Genomic DNA, 24677 nt, shown 5'->3' with positions numbered 1-24677 from the left:
ATTTGCATGTCATAGTAAGCCAAAATATGGCTTATCAGGGAATGTATGGCTTATTTAGGGAAGCTTTTAATGTTTGATGCTTTATCGTGTTTTTAATATTCTGTTGGGATCCTCCCAGAGTGGCTGGGAAAACCCAGCCAGATGGGAGGGGTATAAATAATAAATTATTATTATTATTATTATTATTATTATTATTATTATTATTAGGACCTCATAGCTGTTTTTCTCCTCCCCAGTCTCTTTTACTCTCAAGCTGCACCGAGTTAGACCAAGGTTTGACTTATCAAGCTTGTAGTAAAGAATTATCCTCACTAATCAAGAGCTCTATCCAAGGTTTGTTCTAGGTTTACAGATTGTAGCTAGTTGGGCAGAGAGCTAAACCATGGCCCCAGGTAAAGAAAACACACTAAGCCAGACTTTGCTTCTCCTCAAGTATTTTTTACTTCCATGCCACACTAAACTAAGGCAAAGTGGCTGTCGCCTCCTCTCTGGGAGCCTACATATTTGCACTAAGCCATGTTTGGGCTTAGTGTGATCTGTAAACCAAAACTGCCTGCACTCACACAAGGCACATCCCTTTTTCATCAAAATAAGTTTTGGATCACCAAGTGTGGTTGGTACTCTGACTGGCTCTATGCACCCTACAAAAATTAAAGCAAAATATCCTCCCCCCCCCAAAAAAAATACTCCACTTCCCCTTCAACACATTTCAGGGCAAGCATGTCAATGTTAATGGGCAGAAATGTTCCCATAGTCCTTATGATAACCACTTATTTGCCACAAATAACTCCTACCTCTGCCTTCTGCTCCCCCCTCAAGTGCCATGCACAATCGTCATACGCTGTGTAGTGGTTTCAACAGCACCAGCCCAACAGTACCAAATGTATTGCTATCTCAGCACAATGGTGGCACAAATTTCCATTACTGGAGCACAGGTACAGAGTTTCCTTACCTGCACACTATTACAAGGATCCTGGGGCTGAAGCCTACAGCCTGTTGCTACTTCACAGAATAGCACAATACCAGGCTCATACACAAATAGGTCAGGGTGAAGGGGGAGGCAATTGTAAGGCTGGGGGGGGGGGGAGGTTTACACAGCCAGTCCAAATTCTTTATCAAGATTTGGACTCCGTTAATAAAGAACAGAGGGTCCTAGATTAGTTTTGTGTTTGGTTTTTTTAATTTGGGAAGCTTTAAATGCAGTAAACACAACAAACTGTAGAAGTAACAAAACATAACAAGTTTTAAAACACAAACAAATACAATAAGGTGAAAATGTTGTGCATTTTTTTGATATCGTCTTCAAAAGATAATGATGCCTTAGTGATTTTGACTGAAATCTTGCTCTGTACAAGTTTTGCACTGTCAGGGCTTTTATCTGTTCCAGCAGAAAACATTAGTCAGTAAGGCAGAGGAATTAAGCCCTAAGACTTCAGTGAAATGAAACTAAAGCCCAAACATTTTATTCCTCTCAAATGCTTTTTGAAGATAGTAAGATGCCAATAACTTAAACACAGATAAGCCAACAGATAATTTATCTTCCTTGCTTCAATGAGATATTACGTTTCAACCCAAAATATAAATCTCCCACAAATTATAGGATAGAATCTATAAAATAGATAACATCTACAACATTAATATGCAAAATTAAAGTTCCTTTAATAAAAGCCATATTAACATATTTTCATTCTCATAGAAATTTCATGTTCACTCGTAGCCAGTCAAGGAAATGAAGAACCCCCAAAGCCCATTTCTATGCAATTTCAACCTGTGCTCCTTCAAGATGATTGTTTTCCTCCAGTTTCCACTCGGGGCAGGAATCTTGCTTCAAGAGCGGGAGGCAGATCTCTGAGATAGCAGTCTAAGGCAAAGTATGCCATTATTATAAGAGAGGCATACCCCTGGAGGTTTGAGATGAGACAGAATTAATTCTACCTCTCTTAGGGAGACAGACTGCATTGATTTAATGGGAAACAATTGCGATCTGGACTACTGGGATGGAACTGCAATTTCAACCGACTGTTCAGCAAAATGATTGCTTCCATGAAATAAGGCCTTACGAAGCTTTCCTCATCTGATTCCTGCGACAGGCACCTGCTGCTGCTTGCGAATCTTGTTGAAGAGTTCCATGTATTGGACCATTGTGTCAGCCGAGCTGTAGATGCTGTCGTGCTTATTGCCAAACACAGAAGGGATTCCAGGAGCGTGACTTCCCATGAAGCTTTGCATGAACTCCATTAACAGGTTCCAGCAGTCGTTGGCTACCACACACGGACAGTATTCCACCTGGCAACAGAAACAAAAGCTCTGAAGCAGCCAGCAGCCAACAAGAACTCTTCAGCGGGCAGTTACGATTCCATCCCAACCTCTCAAAAAGCATAATGTTTAGTAGCAGTGGAGAGGCTCACCCGTTCTTTGCAAGAAAGATTGCTGGGGGTTAATGGAGATCGTGAAAATCCTGAGGCACTTGAGAACTTTCAAGCAGACACTCTCAAGTTCTTTTTTAGTCTTTTTTTAATTAAAGATTTTCTTGTTTTACAAAAGTGTTTGCAATGTCTCTCTCCTATTCCCCCCCCCCCATGTAACATTTTTACAAATAGGTTTCATTTGTTGATACATTGGGAAGAAAAGGGGGAAAGAGGTGGAGGGGGGGAGAGATGGGTGGGGATGGGGTCGGGCGACGGTGTTACTATTTTACTTACTATATGTAGGGTTTGGTGTCAGCGTTGTTTGTGTAGTTTGCTTTGTTGTTTGCTTGTGTTCCTTTGGTGGTGAGAGAGGTTGGGGTTGGTCTAGGGTGTGGTTGTTCATTTGTGGTTGGCTGTGGTGGTCTTTGTTTTCATGTGTGAGTGGGGTGGGTGTTTTGGATCAGGTTACCCATATTGGTTTGTATGTTGTTGGTGGGTTTTTGTCGTCTTGTTATGCTGTGTATGTGATAAAGGGGAGCCATACCAGGGTGAAGGGGACACTCTCAAGTTCTAGCTCTATTTAGGGTTGTATCAAACACTGCTGTTTCGTTCAAGCATTTGTACTATGGAAATTTCCTCTCCGTTGCAGCCCCCACCCGTGTACCCTCAAAATCTGCTCCATATGGTTGCGGGGCGCTCCAGAATAGATTTTGGAATCGCATAGTGTGAGGAAGGGGAACTCCCACTGTGCAAACAGAACTCTGGTCATGCAGCACTGGCTACAACCCTTAAGCTTGCATGGGCTTATCACTGCAAGATTAGAACAAAAGCCAAAAGCAAGGGCAAATTCAGTGCCTTTTTGGGGTGGAGTCCAGAATACTGGAAGTGTGAATATTATAAAGCAACCCCCTTCTTTCTGACACATAGCAATTTTTTTTATTATAAATAAGCATAAGACTAAAATTAGCCAAAGTCACAAAACATTTGCTCATGTCACAAATGTTGTATTAATTCTGGATTCTGATCAAATCCAGGCTTTGGCAAACCTCTCGGGGGTGGGGAGAAATGGTTCCAAAGCTGAGGAATTGCCAGTCAAGTTACCTCCCTCTAGGATTTTACTGTTCATCCTCAGCAGATGGAGACACAGCTATCAGCTGATTAGAGACAATTACTGAACCCAGAGGTGGAAGTAGTATTTATACAGCATAGCTACAATGCCTAGGTAATTGACAAAGTGACACAGCAAATAAGTACTAGGTACCGTAGCAATATGAAAGTCTCAGCTTTTCAAGCGTATGCCTTTGGTTCTGATCATTGGATCATGTCTTTGGCTGAGATCAACAAGGCCACCTTGTCATTTGTTTTAATTGGCATTCATTGCACAACAAAGGTTTAACGCTACAAATCCAAAAGAAAAGCTTTGTGTAGGTTTGTGTATGTATGTCTATGTTCAGAGCTTGCTAACCACTACCCAGTCAGTTCTCCAAAGGCATTGGACTAGCCTTGTTTAAAAATCAAAACCATGCCCATAAATCGGCATAAACAACTCAAATTTAATTTGTGAATCACACCCTCTCAAATGCATTTTGATTAGTTCAGAACCAAAGATAGCACATCCTGTTCACAGGAAAACGTTTTATCTGTAAACAGAATTAGGTCTTTGATAATACTTTTTTTTAATTGTTGAAATTAAAAGACCTAACTGTCTGGATTGCCGAGCCAAAGTTCAATTAGTAACATAACCTCAATTCTAACAAATGGTTTACACTTTGAGCACAGGTGTAATATGCCAAGAGACTCTCCTGTCAACAATTCTGTTGTAGCATTCTGCGTTAATGGCAGTCTCTGGACCAAGCACAAGGGAAGCCCCATGTAGAGTGTATTCAAGTAGTGTAGCCTTGAAGTTACCAAGATGACTCAGTGCAGGAATGGTTGCAGCTGTCTGCCCTCTTTGCCACCAAGGACAAGGTTACATACCTGCTCCTTCAGAGGGAGCGCAACCCCATCTGTAGCAGGCAATGGACCAGTTTCTCAGACACAAAAACCACTTGCCCACAGAGCCTCTTTCTTGCCAGGATTCAGTCTCATCTTATGCCCTCTCATTCAGCCCACCATTGCATCCAGACACTGGCCCAGGATCTTCACTGCCTCTTGCTTTTAATGGACAACTAGGCTATGGACAACTAGAGCTGAGTGTCACCAGCATATTGATGGCACCTTGCTCCATTTGCCCCAGTGATAGCCCCTAATGGCATCAGAGATAGAAATGGCAAAGTCTGACTCTAGCAGTGTAAAAACAGCCACCAACACACACACACCATTACACTGCTCCAAGACTGCTCAACTTCTGGGGCACTGCCATAAACTCCACGATAGCACTGGTATGCGTTAGCTTTTTAAAACGTCTTGAGGAAAAGCAGCAGTGGACTCTGCTGGGGCACTGACAACTGCCCAAGGATGTCACCCCACTGACACCAGGCTTTCCCTCAACTGAAGCAGCTCAGTGACCTCGAGCTGTCAGCTGTCTGAATCTGCTCCGCCAAGAATTGCCCATCCATCCATCCATCCATCCAGTTTTCATTTTTCATGAACTAGGCATATATTCGCCCCCTAAAAAGCTCATGTTATACAATGCATACAAAACACTCTATGGAGAACAGTTACACAGCTAATGTGCTACAACTGGTGCTTAGTAAGCTCGTTGTAACGGGATCACTTCTTTTAAAGCCTGTGTGCCAAGCAAATCAACCAACTTGTGGACCCTCAGGTTGAAATAGTAACGGCTTTGCACAGAGATAAAAGATCATGAAGGGAAAGAAAGGCTTCTCAGCATGTGTGGAGAAAAAATGAGTACAACATAGCAATCCCCTTTTTGAGATACAACCCCTTAACCAAAGTGGGGTGGGGTGGGGGTCTGGACAGGGATATGGGAAGGGTTTGTGTAGGTTTCATGAACTCTGGACCACCCTGGTGCCCTGCCTGTGTGCACACCCAGCTTTAGGCTCTGAGGGGAGAAACTAGGTACTGTAATGTCCTATGGAAGGACTGGGGAACCTGTAGCACTTCAGATGTTGTTTAATTCCAGCTCCCAAGACCCCAGTTAGCATGCAGTCCACACCACCTCAAAGGCCCATGAAGACCGTCTCACCTCCTATATACTTATTAGATATGTTTCCTGATTCAGTAAACTGTTTGCTATACCTGTCCTGAGCTGGAGCCATGTAATATATTACCTCATATGCTGACTTCCCCCCCGTTTGAGGAGCATCCTTACCTCCACAGATATACCACGGGCGCTGGGCCCCATGGTAACAGTGCCAATCTTCACCAAGAAATCGCAGTACTGGTACCGGGTTCCCCGGCTCTCTATCTTGTTCCCTTTGGCATTCTGAAAGAAGCCTTTCAGCTTCACCATAAGCACGTCAAAGTTGGCATCCGCTATGAGGCAAGGACCATTTTCAAAGAGAGCGAAGCAGCTGAGGGGATATTCGGAATTGTGCATCACATACATCAGCTTGGCAGCCTGCCCTGAAACAAGAGCAGCATTACTTTCACTTCAAGGTTGTTATTCCTTCCCTCTTAAGATGCTTTAAAATGAAACATCTGTTACATTTTCCTTTGTCTCTTTGCTGCTTGACAACCACTGGGGCTGTTACAGAATCTCTATGTCGCACTGGTCGCTGAATGGCTTTTCCAGGCTAGCAAAACGCAATCAATGTTATTTTACTTAAAGAACCACGATCTTGAGATAAATGAGCATTTGTTCTTTCTAGAGTACCGATATATACTTCAGATACACATCCGCTTAACCTCCTTACAAAAGTACACTCAACAACATTCTTTTGCAAGATGGAGAGAAGAGGGGTTCGACTATAATTTGAATTTGCAGGATGTGGGGTATATTTGTGGCATATTTCTTTCCAGTTTTGAGTGGTGTGGGTTGTATTAGACCTGTCTTTTATATATGTTTGGAATGGATGTGATTTTAGATTTCATTCTATTCTGTTTTTATATCTGATTTTAATGTCTGTAATGTAAGTTGGTCTGGGTTTTTTTTTTAAAGGCATGTCCAATGATGTGTTAGCAACTGATGCAACTGTCCTCTGTGCTGCAACTGTTTTAGGATTCCAAATAAGATGCATCTTTATAACTACTGGTAATCTAAATGAGGCTTTAGAAATACCTCTTTAAAAAATCACTGCAGGGTTTCGCTCCAGATTAAACTAGTAGTTATACAGGCAGCCTAATCCGATCTATTTTTAATTCAGATGCTCACTGTCACTGGGTTTAATAGGGCTTACTCCCAGATATGCTTACAGTACAGCTCTAGTGGTGTTTTGCTGTTTTTCCTCCACAGTTTTAATGTGCTTAGTGAAAGCCAGGAGTAGGGCATTGATTCAAGCTCTACTGAGGAACTGCAGAAATATATGTATCTCCATGCTAGCAACCATGGATCCAGCCATGTTTATGAACCTGAGGCAAAAGGATGGGCGCCCAAGTACACTGCTGACATCTAGAGTGAAAAATAATTAACTTATGAGAAAGTAGCAAAGAACATTTGCTGGCAATCCAGAACGGCAAACTCCCTGAGCCATATTCCATGGTGATGAGGAATACACTGAACGTTTCCAAGTTCCTTCAGGAAGTCTGGCTTCAGCTACCTCTGTAAAACCTCAGCTCTGCTAATTATCTTCCAGATGAATTTAATTCAGGTCTAACAAGCATCACATAGCTTGTAAAATATGTTTTGCTTAGATTAATGGAACCTTGAATCAATCATATGTCATTTGGAAGACACAAACATTGCTGAAAAGTTCATTTGTCAACAAGTTTTTGTTCTTTCAAAGACTTACTTGCAGGGTTTATCTGATGATGCTAAAAGTGCTTGGCACTAGTGGGTTGGATCCTGACTAATGATGCAAAGGTCCACTGAACTTTGTTTCCACTGCAGTCAATGGAACAAGCAAGGATGCTGAAAAGGGTGTGTGTGTGCAAAGAGGTACATCTATACCAGCCCAAAGCCAGTGGACAGTGGGTACATGAGATTTTAGTTTTTTAAGTAAGTCTCGATCCCTTTTAGAACAAAGATTATGAAGCAAAATGTATAGGTGCCATTCAAAACCCGTTGCTTTGTGAGATATGAACCCACTGTGATCGCTGAGTGCTAGAGAGAAATTTAGATTCATACAACTTGAAGAGAAGACCCCCCAAACAATTTCAGAATGACCCAGGAAGTCCTTCCTTCACTGTCCAGAGAAAGGACTTCCTGGTTCATTCTGAAGCCGTTTTTAGGACTTCCTTGGCCACTTTAAATTTCTCTCTCTAAATTCCTACAATGGAGAATAAACCAGTTCATATGGAAGTGATGTTCTCAAGATTCCTTAGTAGAGAAGTGATAGTTGCAAAAGGTAGCAGCAAAGACAGGAGTTCATGTTCTTTCTGACTCAGGTTCAGTTTCATGCCAAAACTGCTATTTTTCTGAGTATGTGTATATTTAAGAAAAATACCCTGCTAATACAAATACAAATAAAATCAATCATTAGTATATTGATGATACAGGGGCTAGATATGGTGTTTGAGAAAGCATGAGTTACAGCCCTGCAAAGTACTCTAGTGCTGCCGTACTTTTTTTTCTTTTTGTGTGTGTGGGGGGGGGGAGGGGATAGTAATGTATGACAACCCTACAGTGTAGTCCAGGACTGTTAGCCAGCCTCTGGATGTGTTGGATTTATGTATTTATTTAGGAAAATGCAGTTACGGCTACTGTACCAGAAACATGGTTTGTGAGAGGAGAATTAATTAAGCTTTTCCATCCTGGGGGGGGGGGGGGGGAAATAGGGAGATTCTTGAGGATGGGTTGTTGCTACTTGCATAAACACTAAAATGGGTACACCCTTGTTAAGGGCTCAAATCCTTTTTGGTAAATAAAGAGAATGAACAGTAGCGGTTTGACCTGCTGTAGATTTAAATTGTAGGAAATTAAATGCTTACCTTGATTGCCCATTGTGGAGGGTGCAGTGTGGTACGTTTCACAGTCTACACAAAAGGTTCCCTGTTTCTCTGCTCCAAGCAGCTCAAGCTTTCTTGTTAAAATTTCAACTGTTTGCTGGACACTCTTCCCCTCCGTCACTGGCATCTGGGAAACACTAATACAGGAGAAATGGTTTCAACAAAAAAAACCCCTCATTGATCAAAATCATAGCCACTATGTACTTTAGTTCTTTATATGCTACCCAAGGAAGCCCATGTTTGTAACATCTTTATTGTCAATATTAACATAGCACAACCAGTGCATATGACCCCTTTGCAAACTAGATTGTAGTAAAAACAAAATAAAAAAATTCATTCCAGTAGCACCTTAAAGACCAACTAAGTTAGTTCTTGGTATGAGCTTTCGTGTGCATGCACACTTCTTCAGATACACTTCATGTGTATCTGAAGATCTGTATCATGTATCTGTATCATGAAGTGTATCTGAAGAAGTGTGCATGCACACGAAAGCTCATACCAAGAACTAACTTAGTTGGTCTTTAAGGTGCTACTGGAATGAATTTTTTTATTTTGTTTTGACTATGGCAGACCAACACGGCTACCTATCTGTAGTAAAAACAAATTTAAGTTGTTATTACAGCGGTACCTCGGGTTACATACGCTTCAGGTTACAGACTCCGCTAACTCAGAAATAGTACCTTGGGTTAAGAACTTTGCTTCAGAATAAGAACAGAAATAGTGCAGCGGTGGCGCAGCAGCAGCAGGAGGCCCCATTAGCTAAAGTGGTGCTTCAGGTTAAGAACAGTTTCAGGTTAAGAACAGACTTCAAGAACGAATTAAGTTCTTAACCCTGAGGTACCACTCTTTATCTATTTTTAATTGCTAACTGCTTTGGGATGTTTCATGGGCAGTGATAAAGAAGTAAATAAACAAAACAAAAAAATTGTCTGCCCCAAGAGGCTTACCATCTAAATTTCAATAGTGTGGGAGACATACCTGGTTTTTGTAGAATATCACACAATTTATCTCAAGCCACTTCTAAAACCTCAAATAATTAATAAATGGGGACTTATGTATATAGGCTAAACTGACATGGAAGAGTGTGGAGTGTTAACTCAAGCCACAAAAATTCTCATACTGTGTGGAATCTGCTTTATAACCAAGAGCATTCTGTAACTACAAATACAGACTTATTAATAGTTACTTGCAATAATTACAACTAGGAAGACAGACTGGAAACTAGAAGAGAGTTGCTGTTCTCCCACTGGCTGTGTTGATATGCCGCAAGTAACTGAGGTACTGCAAGTGTGTGAGTAAACATTTATGGCCTGGTAACTTTTATGATATTATTTGCAAGGCTGTATAAAGCATTTGAATGAGACTGAGAGTGAGGTAGACCAGACAAAATCTGCTTGTTTCAGATGTTTTCCTACACACCTTGAATGTGCCATGCCCTGGGTATCACTGGCAATGAGGCGCAAAACTAAACACATTGACAATAATTTATTCAGTTGGTTTTCAAGGTTGGTAGATGTACACACACACACACACACACTTGTAATGGTGTACTAGTGAAGAAACATACATTTAGCATAGACACGATTAGAAGAGAAATAAGGTACACAGTGTTTTTTCTTTGTTTTGAACCTGCCCATTTACTAAGATTATCACCCAAGGTCCTATCTGAGAGCCCCAAGTTTGAAGCATAGACAAGACCTTCTCATGAGCATATGCCCAGGTTGAAGAAGAAATATTTGCTTGACACCTCTTTTTTTGCTAATGTAAAATGGTTTTATTTGAAAGAGCTTTTCATCATAGATAGCATAAGGATGCTCTTGTTGTTTATATTTACTAGTTCTTGAGACTGATGTGTTGCATTTGGTTTGTTTTTCCTTTATGTACCACTGGGAGGAACGCAGAGAGAAGAAACACCATGGTGCCCCTTTAGCGCCAAGTCCAGATGCCTTCATCTGCCCCACCTGCAATAAAACATATCTCTCCCTTATCGGTCTCTACAGCCACATCTGGCAATGTAACTCTCCAGTGGGCCTGCCCTTACATGAAAAGAAGCCCAGTGCAGCAACAGTATCATAGAAACACTGTCATTAGAATTACTTTTTGAAAGTCAAAAACATTCTAGTTTATAAGCATTCTAAAAATAGTTTAAAAACAGTAGACTGGTCTAAGCTAATGATTTCAGGATTTCCCGGAACAGTATCTTTCAGCCATCCATTGGCTCAGTAAGGAGGAATCTTTTCAAATTCCTCCTAAAAATCAATAATGAGGGAGGGCATTTCACAGGTGAGGAGCTGCCACTGAGAAGGCCCTGTAATGGATCAACAACAACCCAGCAGCCCCCAGTTGTGACACTAGCTACTTCAATATGTACCGGTATATTTTAATTGTAGTATAAAAATATTTTTTATTGTTGTCTATATTTTTACATCATTCTCCTGTAAACTAGTGTGGAAAGGCTAACTATTTTTAATTAATTAGGGTGCAATCCAAACCACAACCAGTGCCTGTCTCACGCAAGCTGGTGGGGGAAAGAAGGGGGCAACTTGCTGTGGCAGCCTGGAGCTAGCACAGCAATCACGCTCAATTCTGTCATGTGATATCAGTGGGGCTGTTTCCGGATTCAGCTCAGCCCTTCCCCAGAACTTCAAGGAGGCTTGGATTGCTATGCCCATAATACTGGACTCTCTGGATTCTCATGGGAATAAAATGGGGAAAGAGAACTGTGTTTACCACTTTAACAAACAACACTTGCCACCTTGGAAGAAAGGTGGACTTGCAATAAAATACTAAAAATCTGTAATTTATATATCTAAAGGTAAGTCAACAGCAATAATTGACCAGATCCCAGATGACCCTTTGTTAGACCTCATTGTCCATTGTCTTCTCCCTTTTTATCTCCTGCCTTGAGTTTCCACCTAGGTTGAGAGGATGTGTTACTAATGGGGCAACCTAGCCAGATGGGCAGGGTATTATTGAATCCAGGGCAGGGGTGCCGTGAAGCTGTGGTGGTACCAGCAAGCCCATGCTTGCCTGCATCCAGCCTCTAATGTTAAATGCATCCACCCAAGGATCCTGACTCTCTGCGTCCTTCATCTTCTCAGCCAGAATGTCACAAACCGATCTCCTCCTTTCTCATAATCAGGCAACTGCCTCGGCTATTGCAACAACCCCCCGTTTGAGGGGAAACACAATTCGTTCACACAGCCAGGTCACCTACTTACACCCTCCCCGCTGCTGAAGGGGTCTCAACGGCAGTTGCATCTATTTGAAAAACCCTGCCTCCCGCTGCTGCTGCTTCACGAGCATCTTGACTCGCCAATTCTACTACAAAACCCGCCGACCGCGTGTTCACACGTTACAGTTCTAAAACCTATCCTTCCCCAACTCCTTTTCGAAGTCTTTTCGGCTACTGATCGTCTCCCAAGCACCACCAACCTGCTACAAACTCTGCGGCAGCATTTTGCAAATGAATCAATACCCGAGTCAAAATGCCGTACCAGGTGACTCCCATGCTTCCGACGGCCTCCAAGAGAGACTGGGGTAGTCCTTGCAAAAGACAAGAAAAAAGATCGATCGCGGCTCCAAGGCGCTTCCCTCCTGCCCTTTTAAACGCGTGCAAATAATGCTCTTCGGGGCGTCTGCCCAGGAGCCTCCTTGCCGGAACAGGGACGAAGAAACAGCCTCGCCTTCCACGCTCTCACAGAAGAAAGCCAAAAGGAAGTGATGCAACCGAGCTGAGAAAGGCCCCATCCAGAACCAGCCACCTGGTGCTCCAAGCAAGTAATGCAGAAGCATCGTCCAGAGAGGAGCAATGGGCATCTATGAAGCCATCCTGCCCGATGAAGATCCGGGTCTGGATCAGTACCTGGATGAAATGGGAGCAGAAGGAAACCCCCCACGGTGGAAGAAAGGCGGGATTTTTTTAAAATTAAAAAATATAATAAATAAGTGCTACAGCTATAAGCCGTAGTATGAATTGAGCGGGATTTTGGTCTGCAAAGCCAAACCAGTCTCCGCGCCAGCTCTAACCTGCGATGATACTGCAGGGTTGTGTTGCTGCCATGCGCTCCAGCTTCACACCCCACCTACACTGAGAGTATTCCTACACCGCAGGGTTGTTGTCAAGCCCCCAACGTCAACACCACAGAGCTGTGGTGGGGCATGTTTTTTCTCCGCCTCGGCTTGAACACGGATCTGCAGTGTGAAGACAGGGGGCTGCATGGCCACGGAAGTCTGAACAGGCAGAGCTATTCATAGGGGGGGGGTCCTTTGAGGGTGGGGGGATGCTTCTTCGTACGAAATAAGCACTCCCTCGGCAAGGGAAAGCACGCCCGACTTTGCCGCGGCCATTTGCCCCATAGCAGACACCGCAGCGCCGCCAGCGTGAGATCTTGGGATTCCTCCATTGATTGCTATGGGCAGCTGTCACTTCCGGCCCCGAGGGGCATTTTAAAATGGCTTCTCTGAGCAGAAACCAAGAGGGTGGCCCACACTCGGGGAAACTCACAAAGACTCACTTAAAGACTAACACAATTTGTTTATTTGTATATTAAACATTTTTATATTAAAGATTTCTTGGTTTGCAAAAGGATGTGCAATGTCTCTTTTTTCAAGTTACATTTTCTACAGATCAGTTTCATTTGTTGAGACATTAGTGTTACCTTAGGAAGAAAAGGGGGGAAGAGGTGGGGGGCATGGTGAGTGAGGTAGGGGTGGGGGGCAATGCTTCTACGTATTCTACTTAATGTATTTGTGGGTTTTTGTGTCAGCGTCGCTTGTGCGAGTTCTCTTTACTATTCGCTTGTGTTCCAACCCCAACCTCTCTCACACCAAAGGAGACTAACACAATTTATTTGACCGTCAGCTTTCGCCATAAACAGTGAGGCTTACTATGCCTCAATAGCCGGGGATGCCACAATAATCTCTGCTGTAGGACCCCGGAAATCGTCTATCCGGGCAACGACGCGTCTCTCTGCATTCATAGCTCTGTAGTCGGAAGGGTTCTCGGCGAGCGCGCATGCGCTTTGCAACTGCCCCTCCTCACACGTGTGCCGGCTCTTCAGCTGCGGGGGGCACCATGCCGAAAGTGAAGCGCTCGAGGGGCTCCGGCGGGGCGGCGAAGGCGGCGTCCGTTCCGCTGGCCGAGCAGATCCTCCAGGGCGACTCCGTGAAGCCCGTGACGAGGGTGAAGCGCCGGGGCAAAGCGGGGAAGCATGGCGGCGGCGGCGGCGAGGGCGAAGACGAGTACGTGGACGAGAGGCTCTCCCGGAGGATCCTGGAACAGGCTCGGATCCAGCAAGAGGAGCTGGAGGCCGAGCACGGCGCCGCGGGCGGAGGCGAGCCCGAGAAGGCGAAGACCACCGTCCTGGGTGAGCGTCCCGTGGGCTCGCCGGGGTCTCTTCTTCGCCAGCTCAGGGTGGTGGGGGGTCACTTGCTTTGCTTGACTCCAACCCCCTGCACCGTCAGGTGGGGCTGGGAAGGACCCCTCTCTGAGCACCAGCCCCGCTTGGTTCCCTCCAGGTGTCGCTGGGCTGCAACATCTGCGCTTGCTAATGCTATCCCTGAAGGAGCGTCTCCACCCCCATCGTTCAACCTGGACACTGATGTCCAGCTCCGAGGGTCCTCTGCTGGTTCCCTCACTGCGAGAAGCGAGGTTGCAGGGAACCAGGCAAAGGGTCTTCTCCGTAGTGGCGCCCGCCCCGTGGAACTCCCTCCCAGCAGATGTCAAGGAAATAAACAACTACAGTCATACCTCAGGTTACAGACACTTCAGATTGCGTTTTTTCGGGTTACGGACTGCCGAAACCCGGAAGTACCGGAACGGGTTACTTCTGGGTTTCGGCAGTCACACATGCACAGAAGCGCTAAATCGCGCTATGCGCAAAAGCACCAAATCACAACCCACACGTGCGCGCATGCGCTGCTGCGGGTTGCAAACGTGAATCCCGCACGGATCACATTTGCAACCCGAGCGTCCACTGTATCTGACTTTTAGAAGACATCTGAAGGCAGCCCTGTTTAGGGAAGTTTTTAATATCTGGTGTTTAATTGTATTTTTAATATTTTGTTGGAAGCCGCCCAGAGTGGCTGGGGAAACCTAGCCAGATGAGCAGGATACAAATAATAAATTATTATTATTATTATTTATTAATTTATCATAAGTGGGGCTGGTGGGACTTGTAGCTTATGAAGCTCTGGGAGGCCTGTGGACAAACCCAATAGGCAGTGCTTAATGGTCAGAGAATGCTAACCCACTTGGTTGGGGGAGGAATAGAAAAAAGTGACAAGAGAATGGGAAACATAGAATTTTTGGAATAGTGTTGGAAGGGGCCCTGAGGATCATCTAGTTCAACCCCCTGCATTGCAGGAATTTCAACTAAAGCATACCTGACAGATGGCCATCCAGCCTGTGCTTTAAAAAGAGAGTCTACCATTTTCCAAGGGAGTCCATTCCGCTATCGGAGGTCTTACCAACGGAAAGATCTTCCTAATGTTTAGTTGGAATCTCCTTTCTTGAATCCATTGGTTTGAGGTTTACCCTCCAGAGCAGGAGAAAACGAACTTGCTCCATTTTCTGTGTGACAGCCCTTTAGATATTTGAAGAAGGAGCATTTCACACTTCAGTGCTTTGTTGCAGGTTCCACGTGTTATAGTTATAACTCTTTTTTGTTAAGTTTCCGAGACCTGAAAGAAATAGCTGCATAGGAAGCTGCATTATGCTAAGTCAGACCATTGTTCCATCTTGCTCAGTGTTTTCGACAGCAACTGGCAGTGGCTGTCTGGGGTTTCTGACAGGGGACATTCCCAGCCTTATCTAGTGATGCCAAATATCAAACCAGGGCAGACACTCTACCACTGAGCCAGGATTTGTTTATTCTGATTAAATATCCAAACCTGTATTTGTTCTACTCTTTCCAGGACCTGCCTCAAAGGACAGAGATTCAGATACAGATGATGATGAGTGGCCAACACTGGAGCAAGCTGCAGCCATGGGGAAGGGAGAGTATTGTGATGAGGTAACCGTGAATCCAGAGGATGAAAAAGCTATTGAGATGTTCATGAACAAGAATCCACCACTGAGGTAAACACCGGAGTGCTCAAATCCTGGCAGTTGCTTAGACTTTATTTTTTATGTTGCAGTATTTATAGATTGCTTAGTGGTAAAAAGTTAGACATGAAAAGCAAGTTGACAAACAAAAATATAAATCAAATCAGCAGTTTTAAACACACACACACACACACACACACACACACACACACACACATTATACATGTCAACTTTACACATAGCTGTCAGCTTACAGATTTGAAAATACAGTGGTGCCTCGCAAGACGAAAAGAATCCGTTCCGCGATTCTCTTCGTCTAGCGGTTTTTTCGTCTTGCGAAGCAAGCCCATTGATGGATTAACGCTATTAGCAGCTTTTAGCGGCTTAGCGGATAAGCAGATAAGCGGCTTAGCGGCTTAGAGAAAGGGGGGGGGAGGAAAAAAAACCCGCAGGAACTCGCAAGACATTTTCGTCTTGCGAAGCAAGCCTATAGGAAATTTGTTTTGCGAAGCACTTCCAAAACGGAAAACCCTTTCGTCTAGCGGGTTTTCTGTCTTGCGAGGCATTCGTCTTGCGGGGCACCACTGTAAGGGACCGGCAGCCTCGAAAATAAGGGATCAGCAGCCAAAATAAGGGATTTTCAGAGCACAGGTATGTTCAACTTCTGAGCCCCTCCAAGCCAAAGGCAGAAAGCCCAGCCAGCAGCCAAACAAAGCCTCAAGCGGTGGTTCCCACAGCGCAGCAACCCAGCAAAGGGGATGCAGCAAGGAAAACCACCACCACTCTCCGCTGGGAAGCGCTGAGCAAAGGCGAGTCCCCAGGCAACGTGGCTGATTTGATCGGCACAAGGCATGCAAGCTCCATCCCCCAGTCATTCTTGGACTCCTTATTGGGTGAGCAACGCAGCCAAGCAACACAGTTGGAGCCTCCCTCCACCCTGGCCGGCAGGGAGGGAGGGAGAGGAGCTGCTTCCTTTGAAACCCGGGAAATTTAAGGGACATCATCAATAAGGGACAGCAGCGGGACACGGCGCTGGGATAAGGGACTTTCCCGCCAAATAAGGGACGGTTGACAGCTATGATTTTACATGACTGGATAGGCTTCCCTAAACATAAATGTTTTTAGCAGGTGCTAAAACACTATACGAGGGACGCGGGTGGCACTGTGGGTTAAACCACAGAGTCTAGGTCTTGCTGATTAGAAGGTCAGCGGTTCGAAGCCCCGTGACGGGGTGAGCTCCCGTTGCTCGGTCCCTGCTCCTGCCAACCTAGCAGTTTGAAAGTGCAAGTAGATAAATAGGTACCGCTCCGGCGGGAAGGTAAATGGCGTCTCCGTGTGCTGCTCTGGTTCACCAGAAGTGGCTTAGTCATGCTGGCCACATGACCCGGAAGCTGTATGTCGGCTCTTTCGGCCAATGAACGAAGATGAGCGCCGCAACCGAGTCAGTCATGACTGGACCTAATGGTCAGGGGTCCCTTTACGTTTACCTACAACACTATACAGAGACTAAGTTATCTCTGCTGTATGGTTTTACCTCCACCTCCACCCTGAGTTTCATCACTTCAGTGAGCCCTGGGTGCAAGTGCCTATTTTGTATTGGTTATACTTGAGAGGGTTCAGAGTGAAGAAAGAGAATATGAGAGAGTTTCACAGTGGCTGTTTTCCTTCCTTATGATCATTTGTGGTGTTTTATGTGCCTGTGGTACATGCAGATAGTCCATGAGTGGATAAACTTTGACTCTCCAGAAGTTGCTGTACTGCAGTTTCCATCAGCCCCAGAAAGCATGGCCAATGGCCAGGGATGATGGGAGTTGTAGTTCAGCAATATCTGGAGGGGCAAAGGTTGCCCACCTCTGATAGAGTTCCACATAAGCTGGTAGTCTCTGTACACACAGCAGATCTTGGTGCTGTTTTCTGAAGCCACTGACATCCCAGCAACAACTGCAGTCTTATGTAGGGGAATTAAAACTTGTTGTCAAGCTGTGTACAGGAAAAATATTTGATTTTTTTAGGCCCCCAGGTGGCTAGGTACCTTGTGTTTTTCTATATCGGACTATCTGCACATTTTTGCTAATGTATGCGGAGAAGGGAACAATTGAGTAGAAGCCATTTAGTATTACAGTGATACTTTTATGTGTGAACTGACCCTTAACAGAATATCTCATCTAAGAATTCTGGCACTGCTTTGCTTATGGAACTGGCATGATTTCATCAGATTCTCAGCAAATAAGTAAAGCAAGCTAGCACCCAAGTATACTTTTCAATTCTGTTCTTGTTTTTGTTTTAACCAGCAGATGGTGCTTTAGTTATTATTTTAGGCATGCCGTCTTTGATACTGCACGGGTAGCAGGAAGCCCAATTTTCAGCCCATTCTGTTTGGCATGCCCAGTAAAGACCAAGTTTCCTTTCTCCAAGATTGGAATGCAGAGCAGGAACCTATGGCCCTCATATGACTTACCCACGTTAGAATTTCTTCACGCAAAATAGATTTGGACTGACACCTCTCTTTTGGCATCACGTTATTTTTGTGAACTGAAATTTTAATTTAACCTTTAAAACTTTTGAGAGCTGCCCGTTCTTGTTGTCAATATCTTCATTGAGTTAGAACCCCAAGATCTTGTTCCTCAGCAGATGCCTGTTGCCACCTTCAGTCTTATTTGTATTGCACAGCAGCCATTTTCACCGAACAGTACCAGTATGGCAGACAGTTCACTTAGCAAAGGTGGGTAGCCATGTGAACAAGGGATATCACATGTGGAAACTTCATCTCCCCTGTTAAACGCTAGGCTGGGAATCAATCTTATTGTTGCCTCTGCTGCTTTGATTTGCCAATGAGCTTTCTAAGTTCCCTGATCCATATTGTTTCCTCTGGATACCCATTAGGCGCACCTTGGCAGACATTATCATGGAGAAGATCACTGAGAAGCAGACAGAGGTGGAAACTGTGATGTCTGAAATATCTGGTCTGCCCATGCCACAGCTTAATCCCCGTGTCCTGGAAGTCTACAAGGGTGTCAAAGAAGTAAGAATAATGCTACTTCTGGCAAATAGGTGTGTGTGCTTCTGCACACATCAGGTTGGACTTAGTCCAGCTGCTGCAGCGTTTAGAAATCTTAGTTTTGGGCAACTCTTTGCTTGCTCTGATTCACCACCCATAGCATGAATGGTGTGGGTGGGGAACAGCTAATGGCCGTGTTTCCGTACTGGCACTATAGGTTAAGATGATGCATTATACATATGAATATTAACTAGAATTTGTTTCCATGCTGATAGAGTGGTACAGATTTTGCTAGTATGTGGAAAATTAAGAATATCCTATCTGAATGCTTCTTAAAATACATTCACTGAAGATCTCTTAAACAATAGGTATAAACCCTGGAATAAAGTAGCCTTGTCTGCTTGTCCGTGTTAAATTCATCTCTCCCCCCCCCCCCCCATTTCTTTTTCAGGTACTGTCAAAATATAGGAGTGGGAAACTGCCTAAGGCATTCAAGATCATCCCAGCCTTGTCCAACTGGGAGCAGATCCTGTATATCACAGAGCCTGAAACGTGGACAGCAGCTGCCATGTACCAGGCAACAAGGTAGGACTCCATCTGTGACACTGCAGGGAATAATGTGTTGTCTTGAAGGTTTCATCTTGCCCCATCCCATGAGCTGCCACAATTCCTTTGATTCTTGCTTTTTGCTCTGATCATCCTTCAGTAGGTCGAATAGCCAAAATACAGCACTATGCAGCAGATGAGTCCTTATGTTCAGTGACATACAGAAATGAAAGTCCTTGTTTCAATAATACTGATACTTATTTCTGCAATATCACTGTCCTACACATGGGAAAAGTAAATGTGTGGATTGATTACAGAGCAGTTCGTGTTTATATTTCCAATAGCTCCTTTTCTTTCATTTGGGGATCGTAGCACTACACTGCACTTTTTAATGCATGCACATACACATCACCCTGCGCTTAAGTTTGCTGCTTTTCAGAAGTGGGAACCCCCCCCCCCATCATATTCCTGGGCACGAGATCAGATTCTGCCCCCTGCCCCACTCCCCAGTGTGTGGGCAGTCAGGTTGCTTTGATCTCACCACCAGCACTCCTCCTCCCATCTACTCAACTACTCATGCCCAGTATTGCAGTTCATGAGGCTCCTCTTGTAAAAAGAAACCTGTTATTTGACAAAGCGTGTCCAAGCAGGAACAAAGAGAATATGCAATGTCTGATTAAAAAATGACCTTTCTATCTATGGCAGCGTTTCAATGACCCTTGTTTAAATGAACTGTTAAGAAATTAGCAAAAAGGTACGAATTGTTGTAAGAAAGTATTAGAAAGTACAGAAAGAGTAAGGAAATAATGATAAGTACATTCATCACCAGAAAAGTTATATGCATCGGGAAATGATAGGAAGTCTATTCTATGTTAGCAAAAAGATAGGAAAAAAGAGATTGCATAAACTTAATTTAAATTTGATTTTTGTAAACCTATATAAGATTATTAGTACATGATTGTTTTCATCTTGGTATATTGTGTATGTTATCTATGAATTTCAATAAAGTATTTAAAATGGGGGGGGGGGAGAGACCTTTCTAGCACCATGTCTTTCAGCCAGGAGGACCTGAAACAGAGCATTAGGACCCAGAGCTCTTGAGATACAGCACAGTGGGCCCTGGGAGGAAGCCACAAGTGTAAATGCATCTGATGCTTGTTCCGTGTTCTCTCGGAGAGAGAACTTTGGTTCCTCTTCCTCTTTGGTGATACACAGTGCAGTGTGCAGCTCTGGCGAAAGACACAGGCCATTCCTAAAACGAATCTCCTCTTACACATAAACCATTAGGAATTGGTGTTGGTGGTGCATGGCTAGTTGCCTGACTCTGATATATCTTGCATGGACATCTCTTTTCTTTTTTATGAGAACAAAATAATTTGAGGATCTGGCTTTTTGTGTGTGCTGCTGTCCTTGTTTCGGATTGTATTTTTATTTTATACCGTTGTAATTTGCCGCTTTATTTGGTAAAGAGGAACCAAAACTGTGAAGGGTTAGGTTGAAAAGGCAGCATAGAAATGTGTAGATAAATAAAAATGATTCCGCAGCCTCAAAAGCTTGAAGTATAAAGTCAAGATGGGGGGGGGGGGGGGGGCGGCAATGTGGAATGCTGCAGTTATACATGTATTGCATAGTGCAAGCACAAGGAGGGAAGTTGACCAGTTCTCCAACTATCCTAACTCAGGTTGCTTCTCTTTTTCTCCATTTCCACCCTCTCTCCCCAAATGCCTTTGTTCCTTTCCCTAGGATCTTTTCCTCTAACCTCAAAGAGAGGATGGCCCAGAGGTTCTACAATCTGGTGCTTCTCCCGCGAGTCAGAGATGACATTGCTGAATATAAGCGCCTCAACTTCCATCTTTACATGGCGTTGAAGAAGGCCTTGTTCAAACCTGGAGCCTGGTTCAAAGGTGAGTGGAAAGTTGACCTTGGAGGACAAATACATGGAAATGAGGTTTATCCAGGGGTTCATATATTTCACTATAATAACACAAGAGCCTGCTGGATCAGGCTGACGACCCATCTGGTCCAGCATCCTGTTCTCACAGTGGCTACCCAGAGGCCTGAGAGAAACTCTCAAGCAGAATCTGAAGACAAGAGCCCTCTCCCCTCCTGTGGTTTCCAGCAACTGGCATTTGGAAGCTTTGGTGCCTCTGGAACACAGTTCACGGTAGTTTAAAATTATCAAAATATGCACTCGATAAATATGCATTTATCACATATTTTGTGATGGTTTGTTTTGTGAGGGTTTGTTTTTCAGCAACAAAACCCCAAATACAGAATGGAATTATGAGTGAAATCATTACCAACCTGACACAAAGTGGAAACAAAGAAAATTGCTCATTCCTGCTGCTCAGTCCTGTTCCTCCCCCCCCCCCAAAAAAAAAAAAGTTGGCAGTTTTCTCTCTGATAGGCTCCAGTCCCAGAAGTAAGACAGGCTAGGAGGAAAGCCTCAAGGGGAAGCTGCTTCTGGGTTTGGTGAATTATTCTTAAACTTTATTTTATTGATAAATAATACTGAACTGTGCAGAGGTGTTGTTACTGTGGTATGTGTGTGTTGCATATTCTTGCATCAGCCTTCTAGATGCGAAAGAACTGAATGATTTCCCGCCCCCCTTAAAAAATAGTTTTAGCCTTTGATGAAATATTTTCTGTGTCTGTATAAGAGATATCTATATGATGCTCCTTTCTCCCCCTCCCCCCGTCATCTCCCTAGGGATCCTCCTCCCAATATGTGAGTCAGGAACATGCACACTGCGAGAAGCCATCATTGTGGGCAGCATCCTCACCAAGTGTTCCATCCCTGTCCTTCACTCTGGGTAAGAAGAGTTAGGCTAATTTCGAGGTGGAAGGGAAATTGCACTAATGATAACAATAATAAATAATTTTATTATTTATACCCCGCCCATCTGGCTGTGTTTCCCCAGCCACTCTGGAATGGTAGGACTGGATAGACTTTCCTGCCTTTTCTCCCATGCATCTCTCTCTCTCCCTCCCCCCCCCCCCGGGGGGGGGTCAGAAACACCTTTGCTGTCTTGGGGAAAGTCTTCCTAAGCCTGCATGGGCTTCCCCATTACAGATTGTATTCTGAATCCACGCTTGTAGCTGGGCTGAGGGTCTGCAGTGTGACTATCAAAGGAACCTTAACTAAACTGTGGCAATTTCCTTGTGTCACTTTTTCTCTTCCCTTGGCTTTCATGAATGGAGGGTCATCCATTGATGTGGATCTGCAACAAAGCCTCATTTGCTCCTCCTTTTCTTCCCCTCCTCCACCCCCACAGGGCTGCTATGCTAAAGATTGCTGAGATGGAGTACAGTGGCGCCAATAGCATCTTTCTCCGCCTGCTCATTGACAAGAAGTACGCCTTGCCTTTCCGTGTGGTGGATGCCCTGGTCTTTCACTTCCTCGCCTTCCGGACGGACCGACGCACCCTGCCTGTCCTCTGGCACCAGTGCCTCCTGACCTTTGCCCAGCGATACAAAGAGGACCTGTCCTCAGAGCAGAAAGAAGCCCTCTTAGAGCTGCTCAAGTTTCACAGCCACCCCCAGATCTCTCCAGAGATCCGCAGGGAGCTAGTGAACTCCAAGTGCCGGGATGTGGAGGGGATGCAGCCAGTGGCAATGGAGTGAACGGAGGATGGGAAGGGGGACTCCACAGATTGTGATCACAGGAGAACCTCTGAGTCAAAGGCAGCTGCTGGTTTGAACTTGAAGCTACAGCACGCTGGCGAACAAATAGGGTTTGTACCCTCACTGCTTTGATCCACAGAAGCCTTATTTATGCAGGGTTGAAAGTATTTGTAAGCCCTCTGCCCCCTTTTGACTCGACATGCATTCATGGTGATTAGAAACCAGCATCCCTCTCATGAGAAATGGGTCCCCCTTTTTGCAACAGAGCTGCTGTTAAAGGGCTGCAGTGACTACTTGCCCCTTTTGAGGTCCTGGTGGATGCAAGTTTCTGATCAACAGCAGGGAGATATACCATTGAGCTGCAGATTAGTAGGGAGGAAAGAGCATCTACCAACTGCAGGGGGTTGTAATTGCTCTGTAGGATCTGGCCTTCAATGGAAATATTGGTAGTCAAGAATCTTACTCTTTTACAGCAGGGGGGACCAGTCTTGGTGGCCCGTGAGCTGTATCCAGCCTTTCTGGCCCGTTTGGCTCACAGGTGGCGTCTGGCATGTTGCTGCTGGTCTCGCAGGGGCTGTTGGGTTGACCGTTGCACTTCTGTGATGAATGTGGCCTGCTTTGCTTTTGAGGGTGACACAGCCCAAGCACCACACATTGTGCCTGAGAGCCATAAACTCCCAAACTGGCCGTCCACTTGCTTTCCTGGTTGTCAGTTGGGGAAAACTGCATTGGGGTGGGAAGCCTCTGGCCCTCCAGATGTTATAGGAATCCCCGCATCCCATTTGCTCCAGCCAGCGTTGCAAATTGCCGTGTATGGTGGGAGTTGTAGTCCAGCTACATCTAGAGGGCCATAGGCTCCCCAACCTTGAGCTAGGCCTAAGCTGTTTCTCTGAACAAGTCTTTGGGAAACCATCTTACACCCAGCTCAGCACAACTTGCCTGAGGCTTGTATGCTGCCTCTGAGCTGGGCGGTCTCCAGCACTGGAATAGAGAGGTGCTCCAGGGATCTTTTATGATGATATGAAGTCACCTCGGGCGTTGGGGCTGGGCTGCTCAAACCCCCCATAGCTAGACTGGCTGAAGAAGACTTGGACCCCTGGAACAAGTTAGCCATTGCCAATTGAGATGCACCGAGTCCCTGCTGCCCCACCCTCTGTTAATTTGATGCGCTTCCTGTTGTTTTCCCATATAAGCAGCAGCCATCATGTATGTCATCAGGTTACTGCAGCTGAGCACCCCATATTCTTGTCTCTTTCCCTGTCCCATCTAGGTAGATGTTCATAGCTAAATCTGTCAGCTGGGTATTTATACATTTGAAGATTAGATTTTTGGCTTTCTAGGTTTCTAAGGCTAGGCTATTCATAGTACAGGTCTAAAAATAAAGGCATGCTAGAGCTTGGTTAATGCCCATACTACTGGTATATAAACCCAAATGAGGTGCATAAGTTTGAAATTGCACGTAATGCCCAGAATAAATATCTGAGTAACCAGCAACCTTTTTTCAGAAAAGTTATTAATTAAATTTGTATATTGTCCTTCATCCAAAGAGCACAGGGCAGTTCACAACAGAAAAATACACAATGAGAACACAAAATACATAATAAAACAAAAGCAAGCCAATAATCCTGCTCTCACAAACACATTTAAAAGGTCATGGAATGCTAATCAGACAAAGGCCTATTTATAGAGAAAGGTTTTGATCTGGCACCTAAAAATATGTAATGAAGACACCCGATGAACCTCCATGGGGACAGCATTCCACAAATGGGGAGCCACCACAGAAAAGGCCTGTTTTTGTACTGCCACCTTCTGGACCTTTTGTGGAGGGGAAACATGAAGAAGGGCCTCAGATGATGATCACAAGAGTCCCAGGTTGGTTCATGTGGGGAGAGGTAGTCCTTGAGGTATTGCAATCCTGAGCTGTTTTAAGGCGCTATATGTCAAAACCAGCACTTTGATTGGACCCAGAAATTAATTGGCAGCCAGTGGTCTGGCCAGGATTGGTGTAATATGCTCAATACACATATTGCTGTGGCAGAACATA

At 44.7% G+C, this 24677-nt stretch overlaps 2 protein-coding genes across 3 annotated transcripts; one reads left to right on the top strand and one right to left on the bottom strand.

Moving 5' to 3' along the window:
* Positions 1 to 1157: 1157 nt before the first annotated feature.
* Positions 1158 to 12763, bottom strand: MED20 (mediator complex subunit 20). Of its 2 annotated transcripts, XM_079981935.1 has the most exons (4): positions 11915 to 12763; positions 8400 to 8554; positions 5683 to 5936; positions 1158 to 2286 (listed from the first exon to the last, which is right to left on the bottom strand). In XM_079981935.1, the coding sequence occupies exons 1-4, from the start codon at positions 11926 to 11928 to the stop codon at positions 2071 to 2073; spliced, it is 639 nt and encodes a 212-aa protein (XP_079838061.1). In that variant the 5' UTR covers positions 11929 to 12763; the 3' UTR covers positions 1158 to 2070. The 2 variants fall into 2 exon arrangements, with proteins under 2 accessions (XP_079838061.1, XP_079838062.1); XM_079981936.1 differs by lacking the exon at positions 11915 to 12763 and having other exon boundaries at positions 5683 to 5931; positions 8400 to 8536.
* Positions 12764 to 13437: 674 nt separating this feature from the next.
* On the top strand, positions 13438 to 24127 carry BYSL (bystin like). The gene is made up of 7 exons (XM_079980893.1): positions 13438 to 13786; positions 15336 to 15498; positions 18349 to 18487; positions 18915 to 19048; positions 20753 to 20913; positions 21720 to 21822; positions 22285 to 24127. The coding sequence occupies exons 1-7, from the start codon at positions 13495 to 13497 to the stop codon at positions 22631 to 22633; spliced, it is 1341 nt and encodes a 446-aa protein (XP_079837019.1). The 5' UTR covers positions 13438 to 13494; the 3' UTR covers positions 22634 to 24127.
* Positions 24128 to 24677: the final 550 nt, after the last annotated feature.

This window comes from Podarcis cretensis, assembly GCF_951804945.1.
Source record: "Podarcis cretensis genome assembly, chromosome: 6".
NCBI lineage: Eukaryota > Metazoa > Chordata > Lepidosauria > Squamata > Lacertidae > Podarcis > Podarcis cretensis.
Note: the sequence above shows the minus strand (reverse complement) of the source record. Positions and strands in the feature narration are given on the sequence as shown.

Bases quoted from the DNA above. Each gene is read 5' to 3' on its own strand.
- MED20 (XM_079981935.1), bottom strand. The intron at 5,937-8,399 runs GTAAGCATTTAA...CTCTTGTTTCAG, and splicing joins CTCCACAATGGGCAATCAAG to GGCAGGCTGCCAAGCTGATG. The intron at 2,287-5,682 runs GTAAGGATGCTC...TTCTGTTGCCAG, and splicing joins CCCGTGGTATATCTGTGGAG to GTGGAATACTGTCCGTGTGT.
- BYSL (XM_079980893.1), top strand. From the start codon at position 13,495: ATGCCGAAAGTGAAGCGCTCGAGGGGCTCCGGCGGGGCGGCGAAGGCG. The intron at 18,488-18,914 runs GTAAGAATAATG...TTTCTTTTTCAG, and splicing joins TCTACAAGGGTGTCAAAGAA to GTACTGTCAAAATATAGGAG. The intron at 21,823-22,284 runs GTAAGAAGAGTT...CCACCCCCACAG, and splicing joins ATCCCTGTCCTTCACTCTGG to GGCTGCTATGCTAAAGATTG.